Raw genomic sequence first — 27,959 nt, 5'->3', positions numbered from 1 at the left:
CCTCCCTGTACACACACAAAAAATCCATAACCTAAACCAAGACCCACACAAACAGCCTTTTAACAGTTTTTCGAAAACAAGGAAAAAAATATTAACACACAAGCTCTAGCGACACCTTTTGAATGATAATCAACAGAAACATACAAACCAACAAGTAAAAGGAGAAGCTCTTAATATCTACAAAAAACGATCGATTCTTTTTAAGTTCACAGAAGAAGAAAGGAGGAAAAAATAAAAAAAATCGGAGGAAGAAGAGAAAAGGGAACTCAAGTAAAATGCTTTGCATGATTCCACACAAATTGCTGCATATGCAACGAGGGGGGTAGGCGCTCAGGGTGTGGCAAGACTACAGGGCAGCCTTGTGGTCTTGACTAAGAACCACTACACTGGGCTCCACTAAGAATAGGGCACGAGGACAAGACCAGAACAGAAGTTTGTGCTGAAGCCAAATGAACCTTAATCAAACCTATGTGTTTTTAAACCACTGCGTGGTAGAAGTGTATATGTGTGGACACACTCAGAAACACACTCACACAAACACACATACGGGCACACAGACATAACACACACATGGCAAGGAGGCTTGCTAACTTTGTAGTTGGCCATGCAAAGTCCAACAGCATTAAATGCATCACGAAGAGCAATCTTGCCCTCGATCGTTACACAGGGTGTGTCCGTGTCAGGTACACACACACACGCACACACACATACTGCTCCTGCCAACGCAGTGGTTGTCCATAGCTGAAGCTAGACTAGGGGGAACTCTGTGGTGAAAATAGTTCTTTTTTATTGAGCATAACAACTGGAGCTCGGAGTGGTAAGCTGGTGAGCAGATGGGTATAAAATGGAGTTTGTTTATCCAGGCTTGCCCAAAGACCCTGCGGCTACACTCACACACACACATACATACACACACACTAATGCTCACACTCCTACCATCACCCCCTTCAAACACTCAATCCCCGTGCTCCATAATAAGACATGAATAAAGACAACTCTAAATATCTCTTTAGAAATCAAAAAGCTAACTTCAAGTGCAATCAGTTTCATGGGGATATCTCATTCTTTTGAAGAATATTTTTTAAAAGTGTTTGTTTTATGTAGGTCACAAATCCTGACATGTCCATCTCCAAAAAACAACTGTTCTCTTTTTTAGGTCTTTTTTTTAAGAGAGGTTCTGCACACATATCTTTTTCTGTCTTTTTGGCAGCCTGTCGTCAAAAGCTAAACAAAAACAAAAGGATGGGCCTAGAGTCACCGTTCGGATTGGACCATGTGTACCACACATTCAATCTTTTGTTTCAAGTACCCGTTTCTTTGACAAAAAGTGCCCTTCTCAGTAACAAAGTGCAATCAGAACCTGCTTGTATCCCATTAAGGTGCAAAGGACCAACTCTCAGAACAACACAGCCCTGCAGCAATGCCGAGGAGGGGAACATCGACCTCAGCCACAAACACTCTCTCTCTCTCTCTCCTGCAGATCTGGTCCACATATGCACCAGCGAATAGCCACCTGCACCCAAACACACACACACACACACATACACACACACACATGTGCGCCTCCTCTTGGGGAGCTAGCCTGCGGAGGGGTAGGACTGGCAGCATAGGCCAGGCCAGGCTAAGCATGCTTGCGTGCCTGCTAGGCTAGGCTAGGTCAGCAGGCCGTCACTGCGGCTCTCTGGAATAACACTCAGTAGGCTGTGCCATCTCCCGCCGGAGGCTGCCCACTTTCGCGGGTCTGCTGGAGCTTTGTAAGCACTCCGCCAGATTCTCAGGAGCGTGTTTAAACGCGTTGCCCCTCCCAATCCTCAGCCTCCCACCCCCCACTCTTCCTCCACCACACCCTTCCTCACTCGCTCAGTCTGTGCTGCCTGGTCGTCCGGCACTCCCGGGCCTACGGGTGAGTCACTCGGTACTAAAGTGGCCAGCAGGCGACCCCACCGCCTGACTCTCTCACATACACGCACACACACACACACACACACACCACACACAGCAACTGATGCACAGAGGCCCAGGGGGCTAGTGGTGTGTGTGATCCCGCTGCTTGTTTTAAGGGCCTCAGAGAGAGTCCGAGCCCGAGATCGGAGGAACGGACAGATCTGATCCAGAGCGGATCTGGCCCGTATCGGAGCCAGACTCATTCACAGGCTCGGCCTCAATCTGGGTGCTGCCGGCAAACAGGCCGTGGATTCCTCCAGTCGAAAATGGAGAGGGGGAGAGGAGAGGAGTGGTTAGGGGGATTGGGGAGGGGTTTAGTGGGTGGTGGAGTAGGGTAGGGTAGGTGGGGGTTAAGACAAAAAAAAAGACCAGATTTGATCCGTTGTACAGCGAAACACGGCTGTTTCGGGGCAGATTATATTTTGGAATGCAAGAGACATTGCGAAATCCACACACCTCCCCCCCTGCCCCCCGCCCTCTGTGGCTGGCTGCAGCTGTTCGCTTTTCTCTCTCTCTCTCTTTCTCTCTCTGGTTCTCTCTCTTTTTGGCCTCCTAACTTGGACAGGTATTTATTGCTCTTCTCATCACACAGGTTGTCTTATGGTTCGTGGTCCCTAGGGCAAAATATTGGAATAAGCACTTTCAACCCTCCTCTTTAACTGCCTTATTAAATACATCTCATTCAGGTTGGATATCTTTAGTTAAGCTGTGCAAATGCATTTAAAAAATAAAGGTGCTCAATCTCGTCATCTTTTCACTCGTGCTGAGTAAAATAAAAAAAGAAGAAAGAAAAAGTTTTCCCTGTCTTTTACCAGCTGTTTGTTAGACAGCACACTCTCATTCGCTCATACAGACAAAACCCTGGAGAACTTCTCCTTTAACCTTTGGGTGGGAACTCAATGGTTCGGTCAAGTGCTAAAGTTTTTAGGACAAAACGGGTATGTCGGAATTAAATATTCTCTAACATTCAAGCAGTATTCTCTCTCCCGTATGCGAGCTTCACTCTGTGAGAAATCAGAAGTCAAGCTGAAGGAAAACACCCCCATTTGATTTGCAATATATCTCAAGTTAAAATGGGACCAAATATTATCACCATCTAATATATATATATAGATATATATATATATATATATACATGTATACAAATGTAAAGTGTCAAGTACCCAAAAGCAGTCAACTCAAAAAGAACATACGACAATGACGATCAAAAAAAAACACAAAAGATTAAGACGAATCAAATTAAAAGAAATGCTGAATAAGCAGGGTGGCGAGAGGTAATATTCGGTGTGGTTTTTGCCGCTTGGCCACCGATGATGATGATGATGATGATGGTAGTGCTTCAGAAACACTGCACCCCACCACCTCCCCAATCCCTGGTCCTGCGCTGCAAAGAGCCCCCGCAATAGTGGATACGACTCTGTTAACCTTTCAGAAAGACGAACCAAAGATTTCTTAAAACCTAGTTTATAGAGAAAGCAACACTTCACTCAAACCCCTGCCCGATTCTTTCTGAACCATTTAGGAAAGAAAAAATATAGAAGTTGCTGCATCAGAATTGCATATATTGCCTTATTAATCAAAGAGACAATATCAGGTGTTATGGAATATGTACATGTTATAACTGCATTAAAGTAGAAAAAGACTGATTGGTTGTTTTCCACCTCCCTGGACTAACTTGAGTTAACCCGTGCAACAGCCCACAGGTGGGGGTGACACCACCTGTGTTAAGACAAGGCTCTGTGAGAAACAGACCCGGAAACGTTCTTCTCTACTGCATAGTTGCTCTGTTTTTCACAAATGCATATGGTAAAGCCATCGCTCCAGTATAGAAAAGAAAAAAGAGATACGACTCAGAAAGATGGAGACAGGGTGGAGGTGACGTGAAGTGCTCTTTGCTCTTTTGTGTTTTTTTTTGTTTTGTTTTTTAAACAGACCCCTAAGTTGTGAGTCTACTCTGTAAAATCTAAAGCACAGGGGGGTAAAAGGTAAAATGAGAAAACAAATAGATTTTTGTGACACCCTGATTTTGGTTTAGAGAGGAGCATGTAGTTGTCATTTTGTTTGTTTGTTTTTTTGTTTTGTTTCTTGTTTTTTTTTTGTTGTTGTTGTTTTTCAATTTCCATCTCACATGTCCCCCGCCGCAAACCCTTCTCTGCGTCCCTTCCTGAAGTCCCCAGCGCGACGTTCCGACGTCCCTTTCGTCTCACTGCACCTCCTCCACAGCCTTCTCGGCCGGGGTGGGGCTGTGTGCATGGCTTCCTGGGCCTCCTTCGACGGTGGCAGATGCGACGGTGGTGGGGCCGGCAGCAGCAGGAGGATGAGCCAACTCGACGCGCCTTCGTCCCCGGCCGCTGCGTCCGCCGTTTCCGGGGCCCGGTGGCCCCGGGAGTCCTACAGAGGCCCCCTCCAGGAGCTCGGGGTCCCGCACCCGGGGCTTGCGGCCGCGCCGCGACGGGATGCCGTTGCAGCCGTCCTTCTTCAGGTGGCGGTGGAGGTGGTCGGAGCGCACAAACGTCTTGAAGCAGCTGGAGCACTGGTAGGGCCGCAGGCCGGTGTGGACGCGCATGTGGTTCTTCAGGTCGTAGTTGTGGGCGAAGGCGGCGCCGCACTGGGTGCACAGGTAAGGCTTCTCCCCTGTGTGCTTGCGCATGTGAACCTTGAGCTTGTCCTGCCTGTGGACAGAAGAAGAACAAGACAGAAAAGATGGTCACGGCGCAGGTCACAAGACTGTCCATTCAGGGAACACCCATCTGACACAACCATTCATGACTACAGGCCAAGATACTGGTCTCAGAGAGGAAGCCACAGACAGCTATCAATTTATCTTGTCAAATCATACACTTTTAACACAATTAACTACTTTAGAGGTCAGTTACATCCAAAATGGTTAAGTCCTGCTGGAAACAATCCAAGTGTGTGGACAATAAAAAAGGGCATTTTTAGTGTCAATAAAGAAACAAGACTAAACTATAGTAAAAAATAGGAGCTTTAAAGCTTTAAAGAGACAACTGTATATATTTTTATCGTGGAATATAGTATGATGTGTTCCAACTGTTTATGAGAATTGTCTCAAGACCTGTGTTTCTTTGAGCGTCCCACAGAAAATGATAGAATAAATATGTATTGTTCATCGATTGAGATATCATAGATTTACATCAGGGCTGTACAATGAATCGTTTTTTAATCGATATCGCAATTTAACTGCAAGTTAAACTGCAAGTAGCTAATCGCAAGGGCTGCAATTAATTGTGCAGATCGCAACTCTATCCCAAAGGTTAATCTTCTCACATCTGTGATTTTTATATTCATTTCATCCTCTTTGTGTGACAGTTAAGCTCACCTAACAGGAGTATTAGGCATTCTCACCAATTAGAAGCGGCCCAACTTAAAACAAATATGGAATATTGAACTGAAGCTTAACTTTCAAGTGTATTGCAAATCAAATCACAATCACGAAATCTGTCAGAAAAATCGCAACTAGATATTTTCTTCCCAGATCGTGCGGCCCTTTACATCTAAAGTCTTTCATCTAATTCATCCAAAGTAGGTGACTGATAAGAGTCTATAAGACTCATCACAAAAGTGATTTAAATATAAACAGACTACAAAAATGAAGGCAGCCTAATTACTGAATGCATTTTTGCAGCACATGTCATTGACACAAATCACCATAATAAAATAAAACCATGAGAGTGTCACCCCACTGATAAATCTTAGTTTTAATCCTTCGAGCCAGACAGGGAAATATAGTTTGAATATCCTGCAGCAACTTCTATCTCCTGCTCTCAGAAGTTGAAACTGGGGCCAGGCTGTGTGAAAGGCACTGCTAGCTACTGCCTGCTTAAACAAAGCAGCGGGCAATTCTGTGATTCCTTCCTTATTGTTGTGTGTGTGTGTGTGTGTGTGTGTGTGTGTGTGGGGAAAGAGGGGGTGGGGCCGTGTATTACTCTCCTTACGATAAACGATAAATACTGTGTTACCCTGGCGACCCCCTAAACATTCCCCGGCACATCCTGCTCCTATCTGACGAGGTGTGGATTTGGTTTCAGCAGTTACAAGTGTTTGCTCTGCTGATCACCACGCCGGGTCATATCAGGACAAGGGGCTGTAAATCTATTTTTTTTCCCTCTCTCTCTTTTTTTTATCTGTATTATTTCAGAGAGGGGCGGCAGCAGCCCAGCTCTGGAGGGCTCAACGTCCAGTCCAGCGCCTGGTTATGGTGGGAGCAAAGGAACCCTGGGTAGGTGGTGGTTAATGCCTACCATAGACGCAGTTTATAATCAAAGAGCGGCGCCGAGATCGCTACAGCTGCCCTTGATCTGGGCATGCTGTGATGGGTCACCGCTGTCTAATACAGGGAGATGAATTGGTATGAGGTAGCAGAGGCCCCCTTTAGGCCATTAGGACAACACTACTGATTTCTCAGGGCAACTCAGGAGACCTTGGCCGGACAGGACTGCAAGGAAAAGCAGTATTATTCAAGGTTATGGAAATAGTTGTGCATACCTGCAAAAAGCTATGCATTGCACTCCTAGTGCAGAAGTATGATACTAGCTCTTACTTAAAAACTGGTCACAGAAACATTGTCAAGGTTGATTTCGGAGGATTTTTTTTCTATTAGAATTTCCTGTACACAGGCAATAAAAGGGGACAGAATTCTTTAAATAATTCAAACCCTTGGACATTTAACAGTGGTGTGGATCCCCTGAGATGCTAAAAAACATGCAAAGGATAGAAGAATTCTTCCAAAGCAAAAGCTCAAAGTCTTTGAAGAGGAAATCCGACCCTCTGATCCTGGGGGCAATTTGCAAGTTTGTAATAACGTAAGGAGAAGCAGGTGGTTTGTGCATCAGCGGGGACGAGAGGAGAAGCCATAAAACTCTTTAAATCTATGCAGTGTGTGTTGTGGAAGAGGATGGGGAAACTGCTGTCTCTGTATGCTACAATGTGTGTTTGTTTTTTGTGTGCGTGTTTGGGTGTGTGTTTGTGTGTGTGTGTTCGTGGGTGTGTGTGCGTGTTTGTGTGTGTGTTTGTGTGTGTGTGTTCGTGGGTGTGTGTGTGTGTTTGTGTGTGTGTGTTTGTGTGTTTTGTGTGTGTGTGTGTGTGTGTGTGTGTGTGTGTGTGTGTGTGTGTGTGTGTGTGTGTCTTCTACTCACCCCTAAGCGGGGCAGAGTACAGCTCCACACTCTACACACTGTGGCTAAGGTGACTGAATAGCCAGGCAGAATGGTGGCTTAGATAATACACAACCACAGACACACACACACACACCACACACTAGTGCTGGCACATGCGCGCGCACACACACACACACACACGCACACACACACACACACACACACACACACACACACACACACACACAAGTAAACACAACCAACAACCACACACAAATGCTGGCATTCATGCAAGCACACACCAATGCACACACTCAGTGTGTACACAAACACACAGGGAAAAAACAAACACACATGCATGTGCTCAATTGGCATACCCAAACACACACACACACACACACACACACACACACACACACACACACACACACACACACACACACACACTGGGCCATGGAACAAAGTGGCACACACTGATGGGGGTGAATTATTTAAAGGACGGGAGTGATTTATTACAGCGGCAGGCACACTCTTAACCCTGATCAAGCAGGATTAAGATTACAATGCCCCTTCCCATTGCCTGCCTGCTGCATTTAGATGGCAAATTTAGATCACCCGCCCGCACCCCACAAACAGGGGCGCTGATATTTTCGGCTCGCCTGCGCGTCTATTTCCAACGCGCATCCCCTGATTAATTCATTAAGGGGACTGTTTCATGGAAAAGGTGATGCTCCCTATACATGGGAAATCATTTTGCACACACACACACACACACACACACACACACACAAGCGCATACACACATGAGCACACACAAACACAAACATACACATATACACATACACACAGAAGCTGGCACAGAAGAGCCAAACCGCACACTACATTAGTCAACCACTGAGAGAGAGAGAGAGAGAGAGAGAAAGAGAGAGGGAGGGTTAGAATAAGATAGAGAGAAAGGGAGGGAGGGAGAGAGGAAAAGAGAGAGAGAGTGACGTATTTGCCGTGGGCAATAATCAACATACCTCGGGATCACAAGTTCACACAACTGACTGGCATAGATAGAGCTCAGCCAGAATCCCCCTCCCCCTCCCCCCACCCCAACCTTTCCCTCTGCCATCCAGCCCCTGTATCGGAGCGACGAGAATTTTATAGTGGCCTCATCCCCTGATAACAGCCCACACTCACAACGTTCAGCTCACTTTTATAGGACCCCCGCCTTGTTAAAACTGCAGGACTTTGTGATGAACCCTCTCACGCTCTACACTTGTGCCTGTTTTATGGCACCCCCACCCCCACCCCCGACCCTGCCAAACATTCAAACCATTTTGCATGTTCATTTCTGCTCAGCGTTTTAATCAGTGCAGATTACCAAAGGTACGTCTGTGAGGAGGACAGTGCTGTACCAGAGCCACAGTGTGTGTGTGTGTGTGTGTGTTCAGTGGGGCTTGATAGCACTGTGGGACACCGTAACTGCTACCTTGGTCTTTTCAGTGGGAGCAAAAAAAGCTACATCATAGTAAAGGGCAAAAAGAGAAAGTGCTCTATTGTTGCTCTGTGTGTGTTAAATCCAATTATGAAATAGTTCAAAGTTCCACAGCAAAGCATTCAAAGAGGGGACTGGGACTAGGACTGTTTAACTGAGCAATAATTGCCCCAAAACAAGCGATTAGCTGTGGGCTGGAATGGGTGAACTGGACTGATTCTGAGAGAGGTTCTGACTGGGTTGGACTGATTCTGATTGGTGCTGACTGGGTTGGACTGATTCTGAGTGGTGCTGACTGGGTTGGACTGATACTGAGAGAGGTTCTGACTGGGTTGGACTGATACTGAAAGAGGTACTGACTGGGTTGGACTGATACTGAGAGAGGTTCTGACTGGGTTGGGGCTGAATTGGACGAGCTGGACTCTGGTTCTGGTTCTCTGACTTTGATACTGGGGGTTTCTGGCTGTGTGTGAGTGTAACTTTCCTAATGGCCTACCTGGTGAAGCGCACTTTGCAGATGGCGCACTCGTAGGGCTTTTCTCCCGTGTGCGTGCGGATGTGCCGGGGCAGCTTGCCTGCACCCTGGATGACCTTGGAGCAGATGGGGCACTTCTGGAAGGCCTTAGAGCGCATCTTCCTCTCGCCCGTGGCCCCAGTGCCTCCGCCACTGCCGGCCTGGCCGCCACCCCCGCCACGCACCGACCACAGCAGGCCCTGGGAGACAGCGGTGGCGGTAGCCACGGCGGCGGCGGCCGCTGCGGAGCCTTCCTCCTGCTGCGCGCTGTTAAAGTACTTCAAGTAAAACTCCACGTCCGGGTCCTCCCCGTCGGGCGGCTCCTCGCCCGCCGCCTCCCGCTCTTTCTGCCGCTCGATGGAGTCCATCATCTGCTGCAGGAGAGCGCTGGCCGAGCCACGCTCTGGCTCCCGCTCCTGATTATTTGGATCCCGCTTCAGGTCTCGCTCCTGGTCCCGCTCCCGATCCCGCTCTCGATCTCCTGCCTCCACCCGCTGCTCTTGCTCCAGTTTCACGTGCTCCGTCTGGAGGTAGAAATGTCCGTTCTGGGCCCCCGGGGTGTAGTAGTGGGGTAGCACGGCTTCTCCTCCGACCCCCCCATTGCCCCGGGCCCAGGCCGAGGACACCTCCATGTCTTCCTCGTCCTCTTCATCGTCCTCTGGGTCCTGCATGGGTGGCTGGGCCAGGGCGAGGGCCAGGGGGGAGTCGTACTCATGCGGCACGTTGTGGGTCCCGTTGCGCTCCGCTCCGTTGCGCTGGCTAAAGTGCTGGTGTGTGAGCGGGTCCCTGAGCTCTGGCGTGCTGCAGCTACTGCTGCCCCAGTGCGCCCCCCGCTGGAAGAATTCCAGGTACTCGCGGGCACGCAGCTGGTTCCCCTGCTCTCGTGTTCCTCGGCCTCCTCCCCGACTGCCACTCTTAGGCCTTTCCTCATCTTCTCTCTGTTCTTCCTCATCTTGCTCACTGCCCGCCTATGGAGGAAGGAAGTGAGACTCAGTCAGTCCGTCTTTGTATATCAATAAACACAGTCAGGAAAGCCTCCTGTGACAGAAAAAGATTTAGGCCTACTCATATAGGCCTATAGTGTCCCACAGGAATCAGGAATATGCTAAGCTATGCTATGCTAAGCTATGCTGAGCTATGTTTTGCTACTAACTCACGCTATGCTGTGCTATGTTATGCTGGGAGCGTACCTATGTTCCCCGCTTTGTATGAGACCGGGGAACATAGGACCCTTTTTTAAAACCCTAACCATAACCCTAACCCTGAGCGGGGAACATAGGACCCGAGGAACATAGGACCTGGGGAACATAGGGATGACCTCGTTATGCTATTAGCTCAAGTTAAAAGAGACTAATCAAAAGATAGAATTGTTATAAATTTTGGTCTGGAGTTGGTTGGAGTGACAGTAAGGAAGACTTCTACACTTGCTGATGTTGGGGTAGACATAATGTAAAGGAAAGAAACTAGCTAAAAGACTATTGCAACAAATTAGCGATCAAAGGTCTTAGCAAATTCTTTGAGAACAGTCATATAGGGCGAACTAAGGTCTTGGCATCATAAACGCCTTTTTTACAGAGCAGTTGCCTTGAACTTTGTTTTCTAAAGTTTATGTTATGGTCTGTAATCTAAACCTTATTTGGTAAAAACACCTCACCTTCACATGTGAATTGTTCACTGGCAAACCAACAAGATACTCTAAGCTCGAATTGGAGCTACAGAAGTAGAGTGACCAAGGGCTCCATAATGACTGGTTTGCAAACTGGACAATTGTGCGGGTAAAGGCATGGGGAAGCTCCATTCAAATACAGTGACAAGCCACAACACTACTAAATAGCAATATGAGACAGGTCTTGTCCAATTTTTTGACCAAATCATATAATCATGAGAGTCATAGCTGATAAAGGCTGGGGGTAAGAGAGGCTACAAAGCCACTCAGAGTGATTGAATCCATTTTGCATTATCCTAATTAGAGTGGGGTTAGGAGACCAGGGATCAATGGGACATTAGCAGATTCTACAACAAGTTGTTTGATATGCATGCCACATCGTATCACATACGATCATCATGGTCTTCCCAAGCACAAGCCATCACTACAACCGACAAGAAGACAAATAGGCTACTGAAATGTTTGTCCTTTGAGTTGCAGACACTTCTGTACTGGAATCTCGAACCTCTACTTGTTCTTGAATCTGTACCAGGGTACAGATTATAAAGCAGTTGAAGAGGCTCAAGGTGGTCTTGTGTCTTGTTAAGGCATGATTATTGGCTTTCCTCTTTTGGCAACTCTATGTAGGCTACCCAAGGGGGTAAGCAAATGTTTGGAAGGCGTACCCCCTATGGGAGGCTCTGAGGCTAATAAGGCTTCACCTGAAGTTAGCATCCCATTGACCCCCATTCATTTTGGCGTCACTTTGAAAGCAAATTAGTTAACATCTGAAGCGTTTTAAACCTTTATATGAACCATTTCTATTTCCAGAGAAATACAACTTGTGTGACTGGCGTCATAACCTTGTATCTCACTTTACGGCTTTGTAATTCTTTGAAAACCAATGCTAAAATGATGTCATGAGCATGCGACTTTCAGTCGCACATGAGAGAAGTAACCATATTTTTTGGATAAGAAACTGAAGGCAGTCTAAGTCCACGGGTGAGCTATTTAGGAAAGCATTGAGGGGAAACAAACAATTAAGTGATGTTTCGTTGGGTTGGCTCTACGTCGGAATAAATCACCTACCAGAAGCTGCACTAAAACTTGGATCAGTCTGCACGTTATCAATTTTCTTAGAGCGGCTACCAGACGACTTACTGTGTATTTGTCCGTTGCTTGACGTCACGTGTTATCACTCAGCTGACACTGAGGATGCACAGTACAATAAGGCTTCACCCGGAAAAGGGGTTCAAATTGACTTCACTTGTCTCTATCGAAGTTTATAGGGGTGGCTCTGTCAATTTCTTTTATGAGGCTAGGCTACCTATAAAAAGCAGATTGTTCTTCCTACTTTTCCTACTCTCACCAAAGAAAAAGGTTAGGCCAGCTATAAAAAGTGTACCTTTAAAACAACAGGACACCATGAAATCACACCAACATAATTTTATTTGGACGCTGAACAAAGATCTCATTATTTATGGTAAGGCTAATTTGGATGGTGTGAAATATGTTGATAACATTTTGCATTTACACCGAATCATTTAACAGACGCCAAAGTAACTTACAAAATGAGGATTAACATTCAAGTTACATTGCAAAGGACACCTTAGGGTACCAATAAACACTACTTCCCAAACACTATGAAACTACCAGAGGAAGGCAAGGTATATACAAAATGTAATCAAAGGAGATAGTGGTAGAGGGAGGAGAGGGAGGAAATTCATGTTAAGGGTTGTTACTAGATGTTGAAGATGTGCCATGAGCCTTCATGAGAGCATTAAAGTAAGTGGGACCAGACCCAATAATCACTTTGTAGGTTAGTATGAGTGACTTTAAATTAAATGCGGGCAGCTAAGGCTAGCCAGTGGAGCTCTATGAACAGTGGGGTATCGTGCCCTTTTTGTTTGACACGCTGCTGTTATATGACATGGGGTGTTTGACATTACATGACATTTACATTTATTAATTTAGCAGACACTTTTATCCAAAGCGACTTACATCAATTATATTACAAGGGCCATTGTCCCCGGAGCAACTCGGGTTAAGAGCCTTGCTCAAGGGCACAATGGTGGTAGGTGGGAATTGAACCCACAACTTTTTAGGCTACTGTATGCTAGCCCAGCTCCTTAGACACTATGCTACCACCGGCCCACATGACCAATTGATGACCTATTTGTGTTTGCATTAGTGCTCCTACAGGCCAATGTTATATGTACTTTGCATAGCAGCGAGTCTGAAAGGCCCCACTAGGGTCCATGGGATGGACATCTGCATAAAGCCGTGCATGCCACCTCAGATCACAAAAGTTACCTGGACCAGGCAGACCCTTGTGCTCTTACGTACAAATTCTCATTCTGTAGTATTGGGTTGTAAGCTACTGTTTCATTCTTATCAATCTCAACCTCAGCATAGGTTCTGACATAATTTGTCAAGGAATCTTACTGGAACCATCACCCTTTGACATCTCAGATGACGCTAACCTTTGGCTAACCTGTCTCACTGAGACAAAGCTGTTCATGACTTGTAATGCTGCGAATCCAACAGCCACACCAAGTTTCTAAACGCATTCCTGCCAGACCAGTACATGCAGGCCCCTTCTTCCAACAATATAGTGAGATCCTGTTGGGTCTAATATCTCTGCAAGGCCAATGATATAGACATACAGATAAACATATCCATTGAATTGTCAGTCAAACCGAATAGTACTTACCACATAAAGTGTGAAGGACCAGATCAATACTGTCTAACAGAGTTTGAGGAGAAGATTGTGCTAATATGATAATGATAAAGCATAGTGCTAATGCAAATGTGAAATATTCTCCAATGATGCAGCAAAATTGATTAAATATATATATTTGAAACAACTAATTAAGTAATTGATTAGATGATATGAATATAAAAGACCTCCTTCAAACCCATTTCCAAGTCCCAAAGGGTGATATTTTTTTACCTTGTCCTTATCGTATCTTGTAGTAAATAAATAAAATGAAAGGGAATCAAAAATAAACTATGGTTAACATCTGAGTGTTAGTATTTATGAATAAACAACATAGACTAGGACAATATACATTGTGATGCATCAATTATAATTTTAGAATCAGATCATTACCATTTTAATCATAATCAAATCCAATCAGGAAGTCACTGAAAATCCATACCTACTGTTTATAACTTTTCATCAAATCCAGTAGTTACCTGAAAACCCTTAACCCTAACATACAATCCATTACCTGCTCCTACCTGTATTGAACTTAAAGACATTCCACCAGAACTACTGAGATTATGACAGGGCATCATATTATCTGGGAATTTAAGAAAACCTCAACACTCTGAAATAAATCCAATTATCCAATCTCATCCAATGAAAACGATTTCCTGGAATACAAACATATCTTACTAGAAAGTGATGCAGCTAACTGCATCTTCTACTGTATGTAGAATACTATTAAAAATGCTCCTTCGGGAAATATTACAGAACACACAAATAATACTTTTCAGAACATAGTTTATGGAAAAGGCATGACACGGACAGATTGAGTAACATTGTGAAAGGAACCTAATCCACCATCTTGATCAGCAAGTTGAGGCTACTCCCTACTGGTTTAGATGATCAAACTACTGCAAAGCTGGTCAAGCATGAGTCAAGCTGGTCTACTCTTAGTGAGGGCATCTGTTGTAGAGCAGTGTGCCATGGGTGCTTGTCCATTATAATATTGCACAATATTATAATGGTGTGTCTGAAGGTTCTACCTGTCTGTGTGTGTGAATTAGCCGTTTTTGTGTTTTTCATTTTTTCTGAGGGATTATTAATATTATGGGGTTTAATGGTATGACCTCACTAATCTTAGTTATATGACTTAGAGGTATTAGCAACAGAGGTTGTGCCTCTAAGTGTGCCTGTTTGTGTATAGGTGTATAATATATATGCATGCCTGTATGTGTGTGTGTGTGTGTGTGTGTGTGTGCGTGTGTGTGCGTGTCCATGTATATGTTTATTTCTGTGTGTATACATTATTTCTTTGTATATTTGTCTGTGTGTGTGAGTGTTTATGTGTATGTTTAAGTATGTATGTGCCCATATGTGTATGTTTGTGTGCGGGTATGTGTATTAATGTATGCGTGTGTGTGCATGTATGTTTATGTATGCGTGTGGGTGCATGTATGTTTATGTATGCGTGTGGGTGCATGTATGTTTATGTATGCGTGTGTGTGCATGTATGTTTATGTATGCGTGTGGGTGAGCTGTGAGCGCTGTGCGTACCGGCGGGGAGAGCACTTTGGTGTCCAGCAGGTGCGTGCAGACATCTTGGACGGGCGAGATCTCCAACAGGCGTGCAGCGCTCAGGATATCGGCCACACTCGAATGGCTGACCGTCAGTGTGGCGATGTGGTGAGGAGATCCAGCAGCGCCGCCAAGCGCCTCCCGGCCTTGCCCCTGGGGAAAATCGAGGCGTGAACACCCACTCCTGGTGGTTGGCGGCCAGGCCGGAGGTGAAGAGCTTGTGGAAGTAGGCGCTGCAGGAGGCCAGGACGGATCGGTGAGCGTGGAACTCTTGCTCCTGCACGACCAGTAGCACGTCGCACAGCAGGCCGCTCAGCCGCTGCTTGTTCAGGCCGCCCAGAACGTCGGCGCTGTGCTCGGGGAACGGGATACCCACCGGGCCCTCCTCGACCACCACGTCCCTGGAGCCGTAGCCGCCCGAGATGCCGCAGCTGCCGCCACTGTTGCACTGCGACCCGTAAGTGACTCCTCCGCCCGAGCGGCGACGCGACATCTTCCACCAGCTTGCCGCCGAGCCGCCAATCACAGGCCCCGCCGGCACGTCCGTCCTGCCGTCTGTCCGTCTGCCTGTCTGAAGGAGACACAGAGAGAAAGAGAGAGAGCCGTCATGTGAGAACTATGCTCATAAATCACACAAACACAAAACAAAACAAAACCGAGTAGAGACACTGAGGAAGAAGAGAACTGCCAAACCGAAACATTCTTACAGAGAAAGAATGAAGCCGTGAGCAAATGTCAGCGAAAATGCAGACAGATGCTGGCTAGAACTGTGCAGGGTTCACCTGAGACTGCTGACGGTCAAAATGAAATGTGGTTAAAAACTAGCCTGGCTAGCGCCACCACTTCTCAATGAGACGTGGTCTGGGAATAGCGTTCATTTTTCATTATTTGAAAAAATGCCCAGATCCGTTTATTGGGTACCCGCGGATAATGTCTATCAAATAGTCTGTGTAGCTCATCATCGTCTTGCTTTCCACCTGTTCTGTAGTTGGTTTCCCCACTATCTCGGGGCGAAAATTTGCTTTCCATGGTCTCCAGGCTGCATGTATGTTTATGTATGCGTGTGTGTGCATGTATGTTTATGTATGCGTGTGGGTGCATGTATGTTTATGTATGCGTGTGGGTGCATGTATGTTTATGTATGCGTGTGTGTGCATGTATGTTTATGTATGCGTGTGGGTGCATGTATGTTTATGTATGCGTGTGTGTGCATGTATGTTTATGTATGCGTGTGGGTGCATGTATGTTTATGTATGCGTGTGGGTGCATGTATGTTTATGTATGCGTGTGTGTGCATGTATGTTTATGTATGCGTGTGGGTGCATGTATGTTTATGTATGCGTGTGGGTGCATGTATGTTTATGTATGCGTGTGGGTGCATGTATGTTTATGTATGCGTGTGTGTGCATGTATGTTTATGTATGCGTGTGGGTGCATGTATGTTTATGTATGCGTGTGGGTGCATGTATGTTTATGTATGCGTGTGGGTGCATGTATGTTTATGTATGCGTGTGGGTGCATGTATGTTTATGTATGCGTGTGGGTGCATGTATGTTTATGTATGCGTGTGGGTGCATGTATGTTTATGTATGCGTGTGGGTGCATGTATGTTTATGTATGCGTGTGGGTGCATGTATGTTTATGTATGCGTGTGTGTGCATGTATGTTTATGTATGCGTGTGTGTGCATGTATGTTTATGTATGCGTGTGGGTGCATGTATGTTTATGTATGCGTGTGGGTGCATGTATGTTTATGTATGCGTGTGGGTGCATGTATGTTTATGTATGCGTGTGGGTGCATGTATGTTTATGTATGCGTGTGGGTGCATGTATGTTTATGTATGCGTGTGGGTGCATGTATGTTTATGTATGCGTGTGTGTGCATGTATGTTTATGTATGCGTGTGTGTGCATGTATGTTTATGTATGCGTGTGGGTGCATGTATGTTTATGTATGCGTGTGGGTGCATGTATGTTTATGTATGCGTGTGGGTGCATGTATGTTTATGTATGCGTGTGTGTGCATGTATGTTTATGTATGCGTGTGTGTGCATGTATGTTTATGTATGCGTGTGTGTGCATGTATGTTTATGTATGCGTGTGGGTGCATGTATGTTTATGTATGCGTGTGGGTGCATGTATGTTTATGTATGCGTGTGGGTGCATGTATGTTTATGTATGCGTGTGGGTGCATGTATGTTTATGTATGCGTGTGGGTGCATGTATGTTTATGTATGCGTGTGGGTGCATGTATGTTTATGTATGCGTGTGGGTGCATGTATGTTTATGTATGCGTGTGGGTGCATGTATGTTTATGTATGCGTGTGTGTGCATGTATGTTTATGTATGCGTGTGGGTGCATGTATGTTTATGTATGCGTGTGTGTGCATGTATGTTTATGTATGCGTGTGGGTGCATGTATGTTTATGTATGCGTGTGTGTGCATGTATGTTTATGTATGCGTGTGTGTGCATGTATGTTTATGTATGCGTGTGTGTGCATGTATGTTTATGTATGCGTGTGTGTGCATGTATGTTTATGTATGCGTGTGGGTGCATGTATGTTTATGTATGCGTGTGGGTGCATGTATGTTTATGTATGCGTGTGTGTGCATGTATGTTTATGTATGCGTGTGTGTGCATGTATGTTTATGTATGCGTGTGTGTGCATGTATGTTTATGTATGCGTGTGTGTGCATGTATGTTTATGTATGCGTGTGTGTGCATGTATGTTTATGTATGCGTGTGGGTGCATGTATGTTTATGTATGCGTGTGGGTGCATGTATGTTTATGTATGCGTGTGGGTGCATGTATGTTTATGTATGCGTGTGGGTGCATGTATGTTTATGTATGCGTGTGGGTGCATGTATGTTTATGTATGCGTGTGTGTGCATGTATGTTTATGTATGCGTGTGTGTGCATGTATGTTTATGTATGCGTGTGGGTGCATGTATGTTTATGTATGCGTGTGTGTGCATGTATGTTTATGTATGCGTGTGGGTGCATGTATGTTTATGTATGCGTGTGGGTGCATGTATGTTTATGTATGCGTGTGTGTGCATGTATGTTTATGTATGCGTGTGGGTGCATGTATGTTTATGTATGCGTGTGGGTGCATGTATGTTTATGTATGCGTGTGGGTGCATGTATGTTTATGTATGCGTGTGTGTGCATGTATGTTTATGTATGCGTGTGGGTGCATGTATGTTTATGTATGCGTGTGGGTGCATGTATGTTTATGTATGCGTGTGGGTGCATGTATGTTTATGTATGCGTGTGTGTGCATGTATGTTTATGTATGCGTGTGTGTGCATGTATGTTTATGTATGCGTGTGGGTGCATGTATGTTTATGTATGCGTGTGGGTGCATGTATGTTTATGTATGCGTGTGGGTGCATGTATGTTTATGTATGCGTGTGTGTGCATGTATGTTTATGTATGCGTGTGTGTGCATGTATGTTTATGTATGCGTGTGGGTGCATGTATGTTTATGTATGCGTGTGGGTGCATGTATGTTTATGTATGCGTGTGTGTGCATGTATGTTTATGTATGCGTGTGGGTGCATGTATGTTTATGTATGCGTGTGTGTGCATGTATGTTTATGTATGCGTGTGGGTGCATGTATGTTTATGTATGCGTGTGTGTGCATGTATGTTTATGTATGCGTGTGGGTGCATGTATGTTTATGTATGCGTGTGGGTGCATGTATAAAATGGTTTCCTACAGTTCAAATACATACCAGATAGTATTTATCTTTACTAAATGCAATATGAATCTGCACAGATAACCATTTACACAGCATGCATAAAAACTTATGTCTGGATGAACAAATAATAACATTAAGTGATATCAGAATGGGCTGGGTAGATAACAAAAGTGCCTATAGACCCTTTCAACAAGGTAAACAAAAACAATGCTTGAACATTCTATTTGGGCCCCAATCTACTTCCTCTGCATTAAGATAACATATGGAATGTTAAAACGGAAGTCTTGTGGGGCCAACTATGATGCTGATAATGGAACTCTCTTGAAAGGGTCTATTGCCACTGGGAAACTAGTGGGAGGGCAGTGCTGGTGGTGCTAATTCATGGTGAAGGATAAGCTATTATAGGCACAGCCACTTTTAAGTTCAGGTTTGGGTCAGGCCAGCGAGCGAGCGCAGCGTGAGAGTGTGTGTTAATCTCTTAACTTCTGGTATGTCAGTCTGGTCTAGGGCTCCTTTGTTGTGGCAAATATTCCAGCCAAGGCCTGAATTTTATTACGTGCCCATCTCTCGGGTAGGGGGGGTGAGGATTTGTGTACTTGACCGAAATACATATACAGTAATCTCAAAAGAGCAGCAGAATTATGCTAAAGAAGAATAACATTAGTAGTATCTATTTGATCGTTGCAGTTCAATAGAAACCAGTCAATGGCTGACAGCAGCGAAAGGATTGAGAAAACATCCAGGCTGTAGTCCGGCCTAAAAGCTGTGGGCTGAGCACCAAACATAAGTCTTCCACAACACACCCCCGGGACTCATGGTGACTTAGCAAACACTTTGCATAGTGTCAGTCTAACAACATTACAACAAAGTATCTCTTAACAACGTTATTTCCTCGTGGCCTATGTCAAACCCACGTGAGGCACAACGTTGTTTATGTATATTTTTCCCTTTCGCCATGCTGGGAGGACTCTCTGTGTGACCTGGCTGTCTGGCCTGCTGTGTGTGCGCTGTGCCTGGGCACTGGTGAAGTGTGGAAGGGGAGGTGCTCTGGGGCAAACTTCTGGAGCGCTAGCGTTAGCGTTAGCGTGTGGCTGTGAGGGGGAGTGAAGGGCAACCCAGCACGGCACGGCGCGGCAGACTGAGGGGGGTGGGCAGGGGGGGCATGGGGGTGGGTCAGAGAGAGAGCACACAGGAGTGCAGAGAGGAGAGGAGAGAGGAGAGGGAGAGCACTGGGTGTGGGGCTGTGCAGCATGTGCACTCTGTGTCGTGTCAGTTGACTGCTGGGGAAGGGGGAGAGAGTAAGAGAGAGAGAGAGAGAGAGAGAGAGGGAGGGAGGGAGGGGAAGGGTGGGGAGTTTGGGGAGGGGTGGCCGAGGGCGAGAGGGGGGCTGCCTGCACGAGAGACTATAGTGGAAAAAACCCACTGGAGGAGGAGGAGGAGGAGTAGGACACGCACAGCCTGCGAGGGAACAGTATTAAAAGGGAGGTTGTCAATCCGGTCTGAGCCGGTTACCCCACCCTGCGCCCTGTGCCAAGTTTCAGGAAAGGCTGTCCCCTTGCTCACGTGTGGGGGGGGGGGTGGGGGGTGGGGGGGATTAAAATGATCGACTGCAGCCCGAGCAAGGGGGAGGGGGGCTCAGTGAAGCAAACCCTCCCCGATTTGTTCGTTCAGTCACACACACACAGGCACGCATGCACGCGCAAACACACACACACTCAAACACGGAAGGCAAACAGCTTCGCTCCCACCCCCCTCCACCACCTCCACCACCACCACCATCACCACCACCCCCCGGCTCCCATCTGCCAGAGAGACCCAGCAGGGGGTTGAGGCCTGGGGGATTATGCTCTATAAGAGCAATGCATTCAAATGACATTCCTCCAGACCAAGCCCCTTGGTATGTATGCCAGACCTGCTCGACCTGGGAGCTCGCTCTCACACACACCTTTAGCCGTAAACTGGCAGCCCGGCTTCCCACACATCCACCACAACTGGCACCATTTCAATGTGAACCCGAGGATTAGGTAAAACAACAGATAAAAAATACTGGTTTGGTTGGCCCCTTTACTAACCACTAACTCATCTGCGCAAGAGGGAACTGTCCTAACCGTAGAAGTGTAGCAGTATTGCATTGAAATGAATGTGTTGTTGTAGGAAAGATTAAAATGATGTGAAAAAGCCTGGTATGGCTGACACGGCACATTCTGACTGTGCCACACCTGTATCAGGCAATTTGACATGTCCTCCCCTGAATAAATAAACCATGAGGATAGGTATATGTGTAGGCAGAAATGGCTGTTGGCTGGAGCCGGTCACACGCATGCAGCTTTACTGTTCACACGGTATACACACACACACACACACACACACACACACAGTGCAGGGGCCCTGATAAAGCCACCAGAGCGAGGGCCTAATTTCACTATCCACCTCTCATTTGACTATCTATGAGGCAGGGGAGAGGCAGGGGGCTAACTGACAAGTCCTTGTTATGTGCAAAGGAGACAGAGAGAGAGATAGAGAGCGAGAGAGGGAGGGAGGGAGGGAGGGTGAGAGGGAAGAGGTCACTGAGGGCAAAGGACAGAAGGAGAGACAGAGGGAGAGAGAGAGTGGCTCATCTGTGTAGCATTCCCTCAAGCCTGCAGTAAGAATACTTTTACTTGAATACTCCCAACACATGAGGTGGCCAAACTGACTCAGAACCTGTCTACTTTTACTTTATTTACTTTCTGGTTTTCTCCCCCAAGCTTGAACAGAAGGACAGAAATAATAGAATAGTTGTCTTGTCAGTCATCAGTGTTACAGGTGCGGGTATGGGAGCCTGTCCCAGAGTAACCCGGCAAGCGCAAAGGAGAGAGAAAAGAGAGAGAGAGAGAGAGAGAGAGGAAACACCGCAAACAAACCTGATCCTAACACCTCCTCTTGCCTCCCCAACATTCCCTATTACTTATTCATGGTTGCGGGTGACGGGGGCCATGACGTGTCCCCAATGTCTCGTTTCAAGGCCTCTCGTATGGCACACTGCACACTCCGCCCAGCGCTACACGGGCTGCTATCCACCGGGCAGGGCAAGCCACTGCTTTGCAAGTCAAATCACAAGCCAGAGCAGATCTCACCCCACCACGCCTTCTTCATGCTGGCCTTATAATCAGCACCCAGCACCCCCTACTCCATCAACACCCCCACCCCCCCTCCACCAGCAAACGTCAAGAGCAGGTATACAGATTAGATTTCAGGGATAATCGGCCCTGTATCCCCAAAGCTGAATATCCAGCTACTGGTTTTCCTCCAGACAAGTGTGAGAGAGATTCTTTTTACATTGCCTCAAGCCTGTAAACAAGCATGTATTATTTCAGCCTGATGTTAGGTGGTCTGGCTCTCTCACCACTGAAGGTAGCTATCAGCTGGACATGATTTGGCAGGGAAAGGCTGCCAAAAGCCTGATGTTTTATCAGATGCGTCATATCAGCTCTCCGAGAGAAAAAGAGGGATATCTAAGAATGCTGCGCTCCAGTCGGGCCCCGCGCTGCATTCCAGGAGCACGCCGGCTCATGACATCAACACAAACAACTCTTGCTGCCTCACAGCCAGCAGCACTGTCAGAAGAGCCTGCCTCTGTCAGAACTGTTTTCTGTTTGTTTGTTTGTTTTGTTTTGGTGAGTATGGATTTGTTTACTGCGATTTACCATAGCTGTGTACTTTTTTTTTCTTAACAGTTTCTAGTGGAGATGTAAGAGGGGGCTGTAGGAAAGATAAAGACAGAGAGATAGAGAGAGAAAGAGAGAGAGAGAGAGAGAGAAAGCAAGAAAGATTGAGAGAGCAGGAGGATTAGAAAGCTCACTGTATGCCTACTGTATATGTCAGCTTTCGAGGGCGCAAAGCCCTGAAACGCGGCGTAGCAGGAGGCTACGGCGTGCCGACAGGGGGGTGTTCCCCAGCTGGGAGTCCTGAGAGCGTGCCTGCGATTAACAGCCGCCACGGCCCACAGGGCGAGGGTGGGGGCCGAGGGGCAGGCCAGGGGAGGAGAGGGGAGGGGAGGGGGATCACTAGCCAGGGGTCAGCAAGGTTCAAGGTCAAGGCCCAGCGGATATTACAGGATAATCGGAAACGCTATGGAGAAAAGGGATGGAGGAGGAGGAGGAGAGGGAGGGGTGAGGGGCGGAGGGGGGTGTGGCGAGTTCCAAGAAGAACAGGATTTCAAGCAAGGCCCTGTGTGCATTTGTGTGTGTGTGTGTGTGTGGGTGTGCGTGTGTGTGTGTGAGTGTGTGCGTGCGTGCGTGAGTCACTACTGCCAGCGCTGGTAGGAAGCCTGACTGGCCATACAGAGCGTAGGCAGGAAGTAGGGCGAGCAACTGATAAAACTAAAGTTGTGGGGCTGGGCTGCCAAACTGGAGGGATGTCAGAAGGCTGCCAAAAATCAAGACTTCTCCGCACAATGCCCTGAAAGGTAGTGGGCGAGGCTGTTTAAAACAAACTCGCACCACCACTTCAGCTGAATCCAAGCCTGCGCCTGAAAAAAAAAAAAACACTCTACGAGACTTATAAAACCGCCCTCAGCCCCACACAACCCTTGAGAGACTCAAGAGGGGGAAAAAATCTTTATAATTTCAATTTCTTATGTCACACTGGACAATAAAATTTTAGTGAGTCGAAGAAGTCGCCTTTATTATGGAAATCCAAAGGTCAAAGTTCTATCGCCACACATGCCAGTTACACCGCTTGCCAAGAACTGTAGATATAATGAGAGGCACAGCCTAGAGGCAGTATTATACACGGCTACAGGCAAGCTATCAGAGAACAGGGAACAATCTATTAAATTAATACGCTGTGTTTCTTCAACACTTTTATAGCAGTGATAGAACACATAAAAAGTTTGCAAACCTATGTAATAGGCCTATTTTTGGCCCTTGATGAACTGATACCAAAAGTGTTGTAACAAGATTATACTCTTTTAGCACCTGTTCCAAAACCCTTTCAATTTTTGTGGCCAATTTGAATAGCGAGTTGAGAACTATTGTGACAGCTTTAAAACTGTGGTGCATTTTCCTGCAGTGACATAACATTGCAGCACATCAGATAAAAATAAGAACGCTAGAATGAACAAAGTGACACTGCAGACCATCAGAAAGTGACCGACAATTTACAATATTCTATTTGATTGGAAAACTTTTTGCACATGATCATCCTGGTGAACTCTCTGAAGTCTCTGAAGAAGCAGACCCCCCCCACCACCACCACCACCACATCCCCTCCCCTCAGCAGAGGACAACTAAAAGCCAACTTCAGTTTGTGCACTCATCCTTGTGCTCTATACCACAGTGGAAGATACCTTGGGAGTATAAGTGTGAAAAGTAGAGGAGAGGTCTGCTCTCACACACACACATACATACACACACACACACACACACACACACATATACACTCACACACACAACCCCCAACCAAAGAGCACTTCCTGTGGTGTAACAGAACCCTCTCTGTTATCAGATGACCAGCTCGCCCAGACACTGCAGTGCGCTGATCTCTGCCCAGCCCAACCCCTGCCTCGCCGAGCCCACACTAGACGACAGACCCACCTCAACTCCCATTTCCTCCTTGACACGACTCAACCGGGTGGGGGCACAGACACAATATCCAACCAACACCATCTCTGACAAGCATCTTCTAGTCTCACTCACACAAAAACACACCACATAGAGACTTACACATACACACACACACACACACAAAAACACACACACACACCACAGGTTTGAGAGGGACATGAATGACACAAACAGCATTCACCAACTATTTACAAAGAAACCAGCCTGATTCGAGGGCACAATGTGGGAAAATAATGAGTGAAGCCGTCAGTCCCCAAGAGATAATGGAGACTCCAAGAAAGCCTTTTAAATATGCAACGCGGGCATATAATAAGGTGCGCTCTCTGATTACCGGTGGATAAACCGCACAGGGGACAGCACGACGTGAGGCTTTGCGAGAAAAATCTAATTCGATCAAGTCGCCCTCTTTAAATGACAAACCTGGAAGCCCACCCCAATCACTGGCCCCTGAACGAAACACAACACACACCCACGACTCAACATAGAAGGTTGCCTGTCGGTGTGGGTGAGGGAGTTACAAGATTATTTTATTGCTGACGAGTGGAGCTCATTCTTAGCGGGTTCGCGAGGACTTCAGTCTGGCCAGCCACGGTGGCTGACAGTGCAACTATGGGGCACATGGATCCACACTTTAGTGCCCCACACTCCCCTCATCCAATACATGTAAGCAGTTTAACACCCACCACCACCACCGCGCACCCACCAGCACCATCCCCTACGCCACGCCTGCACTTTCAAATACTACTCCACTTCCTCACTGGGCCTGTCCCAGTTACACCAGCTTCAAAAATTCCCCCCAGTGACTTTGGCAGTTTGGCCGTGTGGTTTGTATTACTTCTTGTGGAAAGTCATAAAATACTTGTGTTATTTTGTTTTTTTCATGGTTCCTCAAAGGCCTATGTATGTTGAAAGATCTTTGTACGACAAATGAGTTAACAACAGCCCTGCTAGAAAACTTTTTGGCAAATCCACTTCCTCGCAATGAATTAAAACTCTCCAACTGTACACTAATGGAGTATGACTGATGTAACGAAAAACGCTCAGACACTTTCGATTCTCGCTTTCGTCTTTCAAAGAATGTACAGCGGCTGCCTGCTCGTGCGTTCGCCAGGCTGAGAAGTTTCTCAAACGCTGCCCCACTGCATTCTTCTGTAGGTGCCACGACCCGAACTGACCCTTACGCTGCCATTAACTTGCCATGTGTGTATGGTTAGGGTTTACATTGGGAGATAAAGACAGGCTGGGCCACTGACGAGTCCGTGAGGGCTGTGCACGCATTCACTCAGGGCCAAAGACGTCACCTTGTGTAACAATAACAACAAAAAAACTCTCCCGACTCTCTCTGTGTCGATTTCTTTCTGTATCTCACTTTCTCTGAACCCGCAGTCTTCAAAAACGGGTTCTGCAAGTACACGGTGAACAAAGGGAGGGCAAAATCATATGTCCTTAAATACTTCACAATTACAATAGAAAAAATCATTCCAGCTTCCTGCAATGTCTGTCAACATCAGACACACACTATTGCTACATATGCCCCACTGACTCAAACACACACAAAAACACACACACACGCGCGCGCACACACACACATACGCATACACGCACACACACACACACACACACACACACACACACACACACACACACACACACACACACACACACACATACACGCACGCACGCACGCACGCACGCACGCACGCACGCACGCACGCACACACACACACACACACACACACACACACACGTACACAGCCCCCCCCAAAACCCGCACACACAAAACACAAACATGCACACACACAAACACACACACACATACACAGTCCCCACCACAGAAAACACACACACTTGTGATGTGCACTTGACATGTCATAAGACAGTGCTGATGAAGACTGTTTTGTGAGGGCAAGGAGGGGAAGTGGGAAGCTTGGGAGGGGACAGCAAATAGGGGAAGGGGCGAGAAGCAGTCAGAACAAGAGAGAGAGAAAGAGAGAGAGAGAGAGAGAGAGACTACTGCGAGCTGACACGAGGCACAGCTATGGGAAAAAACGCCTGCTGCTTTCAAAGTCCATGCTGGCATTTGGAGTTGCCAAAAGTGCCACGGACAAGACCGGCGCGGGGAAGTGAAACTGTCCGCTAGAGGTGCCGCCACATTCTCTTGCCTCATACCAGTTCTGTGTCAAAACCACCAGGACCCATGGCACTGTATTACCCCCCTACACACACACATGCACACACACACACACGCACACACACACACACAAACACACGCACACACGGCACATAATACCAGCCAGATGTCATCAAGTCTGCTGACATCACGGACATTATACTCAACTTGACTGTGCTTTAGAGACAGAGAATGAGTTAAGGAACAGCCGAGACATTTTTAGGGAAACATCTGCTACTCTGGCTGCCTTCAGCGCACGCACGCACACCTTCACACACACATACACACACACACACACATACACCTGAGCATGTCCAAAAAGTTGTGAGCAGCATCGACACCGATGTCTCCTTTCTTTTTTTCAAAAGTACCTGCCACATCCAAGCACTTCTCCATTTCCTCCCCTACACCTCATCTGCAAGTGGGTCAAGAGCTCGAATCAAGACCTGTCCCCCTCCCCACACACACACACACACACACACACACACACACACACACACACAGCAGCGCCACCACTCCACACACACTCCCCCTCACCCCCTCTCACAAAGATCCAGCGAGTTCTTCTCTATCTCTGCCTGTCCTCTGCCAGGCTGTCAGTACAAGAGAGAACAGTGTGTGTGTGTGTGCGAGCACTCTGTGTGTGCGCGTGTGTATGTGCGTGTGTGTGTGTGTGTGTATAGTTGCTCTTACCAGCTGCCCAGAAGTGTGCTTGCCTCCTCCAGCCCTAGTCGGTCTCCCCCTGCCTGCCTGCCTGCTTTGCCTGCCTGCCTGCCTCCGTGTCTGGGCAGGGCCCTGCCTCGGCACCAGAGCAATCGCGAGACAGGAAACTTCTTGAGTGGCCGTAGTTACACAGGCAAGCCCTTGCCTGATCCCACACAGGCAGGCAGACACCTACCACCTCCTCTCTCCCTCCCTGCCCTCCCCCCTCCCCTCTATTTTCAGCCCACTGCTGTGGCTTTGCTTCCTGCCACGCGATTGGCCTGACGGCTGCTCACTCACCACACCTCCCCGTCGGGATAGGCTGGCGGCTGTTCCCGTTCCTGCATGGCCAAGGGCAAGGCACTCTGGGATGTGGAGTCCTTGAGCGCTATCTGACCTGCTTGCTAGCCCGCCTGGGCGAACTACGAGTCCCAGCGCTCTCCCCCTTGCCACCCCCACATCTCCGAGCCTGCTTCAACGTAAGCACTCAGGGCTGAATTATACACTACAGTGTGTTGCTAGCAGGATGCCAGGTATTAAAAGTACAGACCAGCCATCAAACAGGGCCAAGCTCCGCAGGAAAAAAACCCCACCAGACCACTGGTTTCCCCCGAGTCACAAGCAAGCGATGGAATACAATTATATGACACAATGACTCGTTCTGCATTTTACGAAAAACTTCAGCATTCCTGACCTAAATACAGACTTTTTGGAAAGACTGAATAAGACGACACCACCCGGACAGATCCCCCCGGAAAATAATCCAAATCAGCCGAATGGCAAGGGC

At 47.0% G+C, this 27,959-nt stretch overlaps 1 protein-coding gene across 1 annotated transcript; it reads right to left on the bottom strand.

Moving 5' to 3' along the window:
- Positions 1 to 7: 7 nt before the first annotated feature.
- On the bottom strand, positions 8 to 27,519 carry zbtb7a (zinc finger and BTB domain containing 7a). Its single transcript, XM_048252063.1, is given in 6 exon segments — positions 8 to 4,616; positions 9,041 to 10,026; positions 14,968 to 15,156; positions 15,158 to 15,559; positions 27,164 to 27,356; positions 27,473 to 27,519. Coding segments are annotated over 6 exon segments (2,286 nt in total). The 3' UTR covers positions 8 to 4,147.
- Positions 27,520 to 27,959: the final 440 nt, after the last annotated feature.

This window comes from Alosa alosa, chromosome 9 (assembly GCF_017589495.1).
Source record: "Alosa alosa isolate M-15738 ecotype Scorff River chromosome 9, AALO_Geno_1.1, whole genome shotgun sequence".
Lineage (NCBI taxonomy): Eukaryota > Metazoa > Chordata > Actinopteri > Clupeiformes > Clupeidae > Alosa > Alosa alosa.
This window is presented reverse-complemented; position numbering and strand designations above follow the sequence as displayed.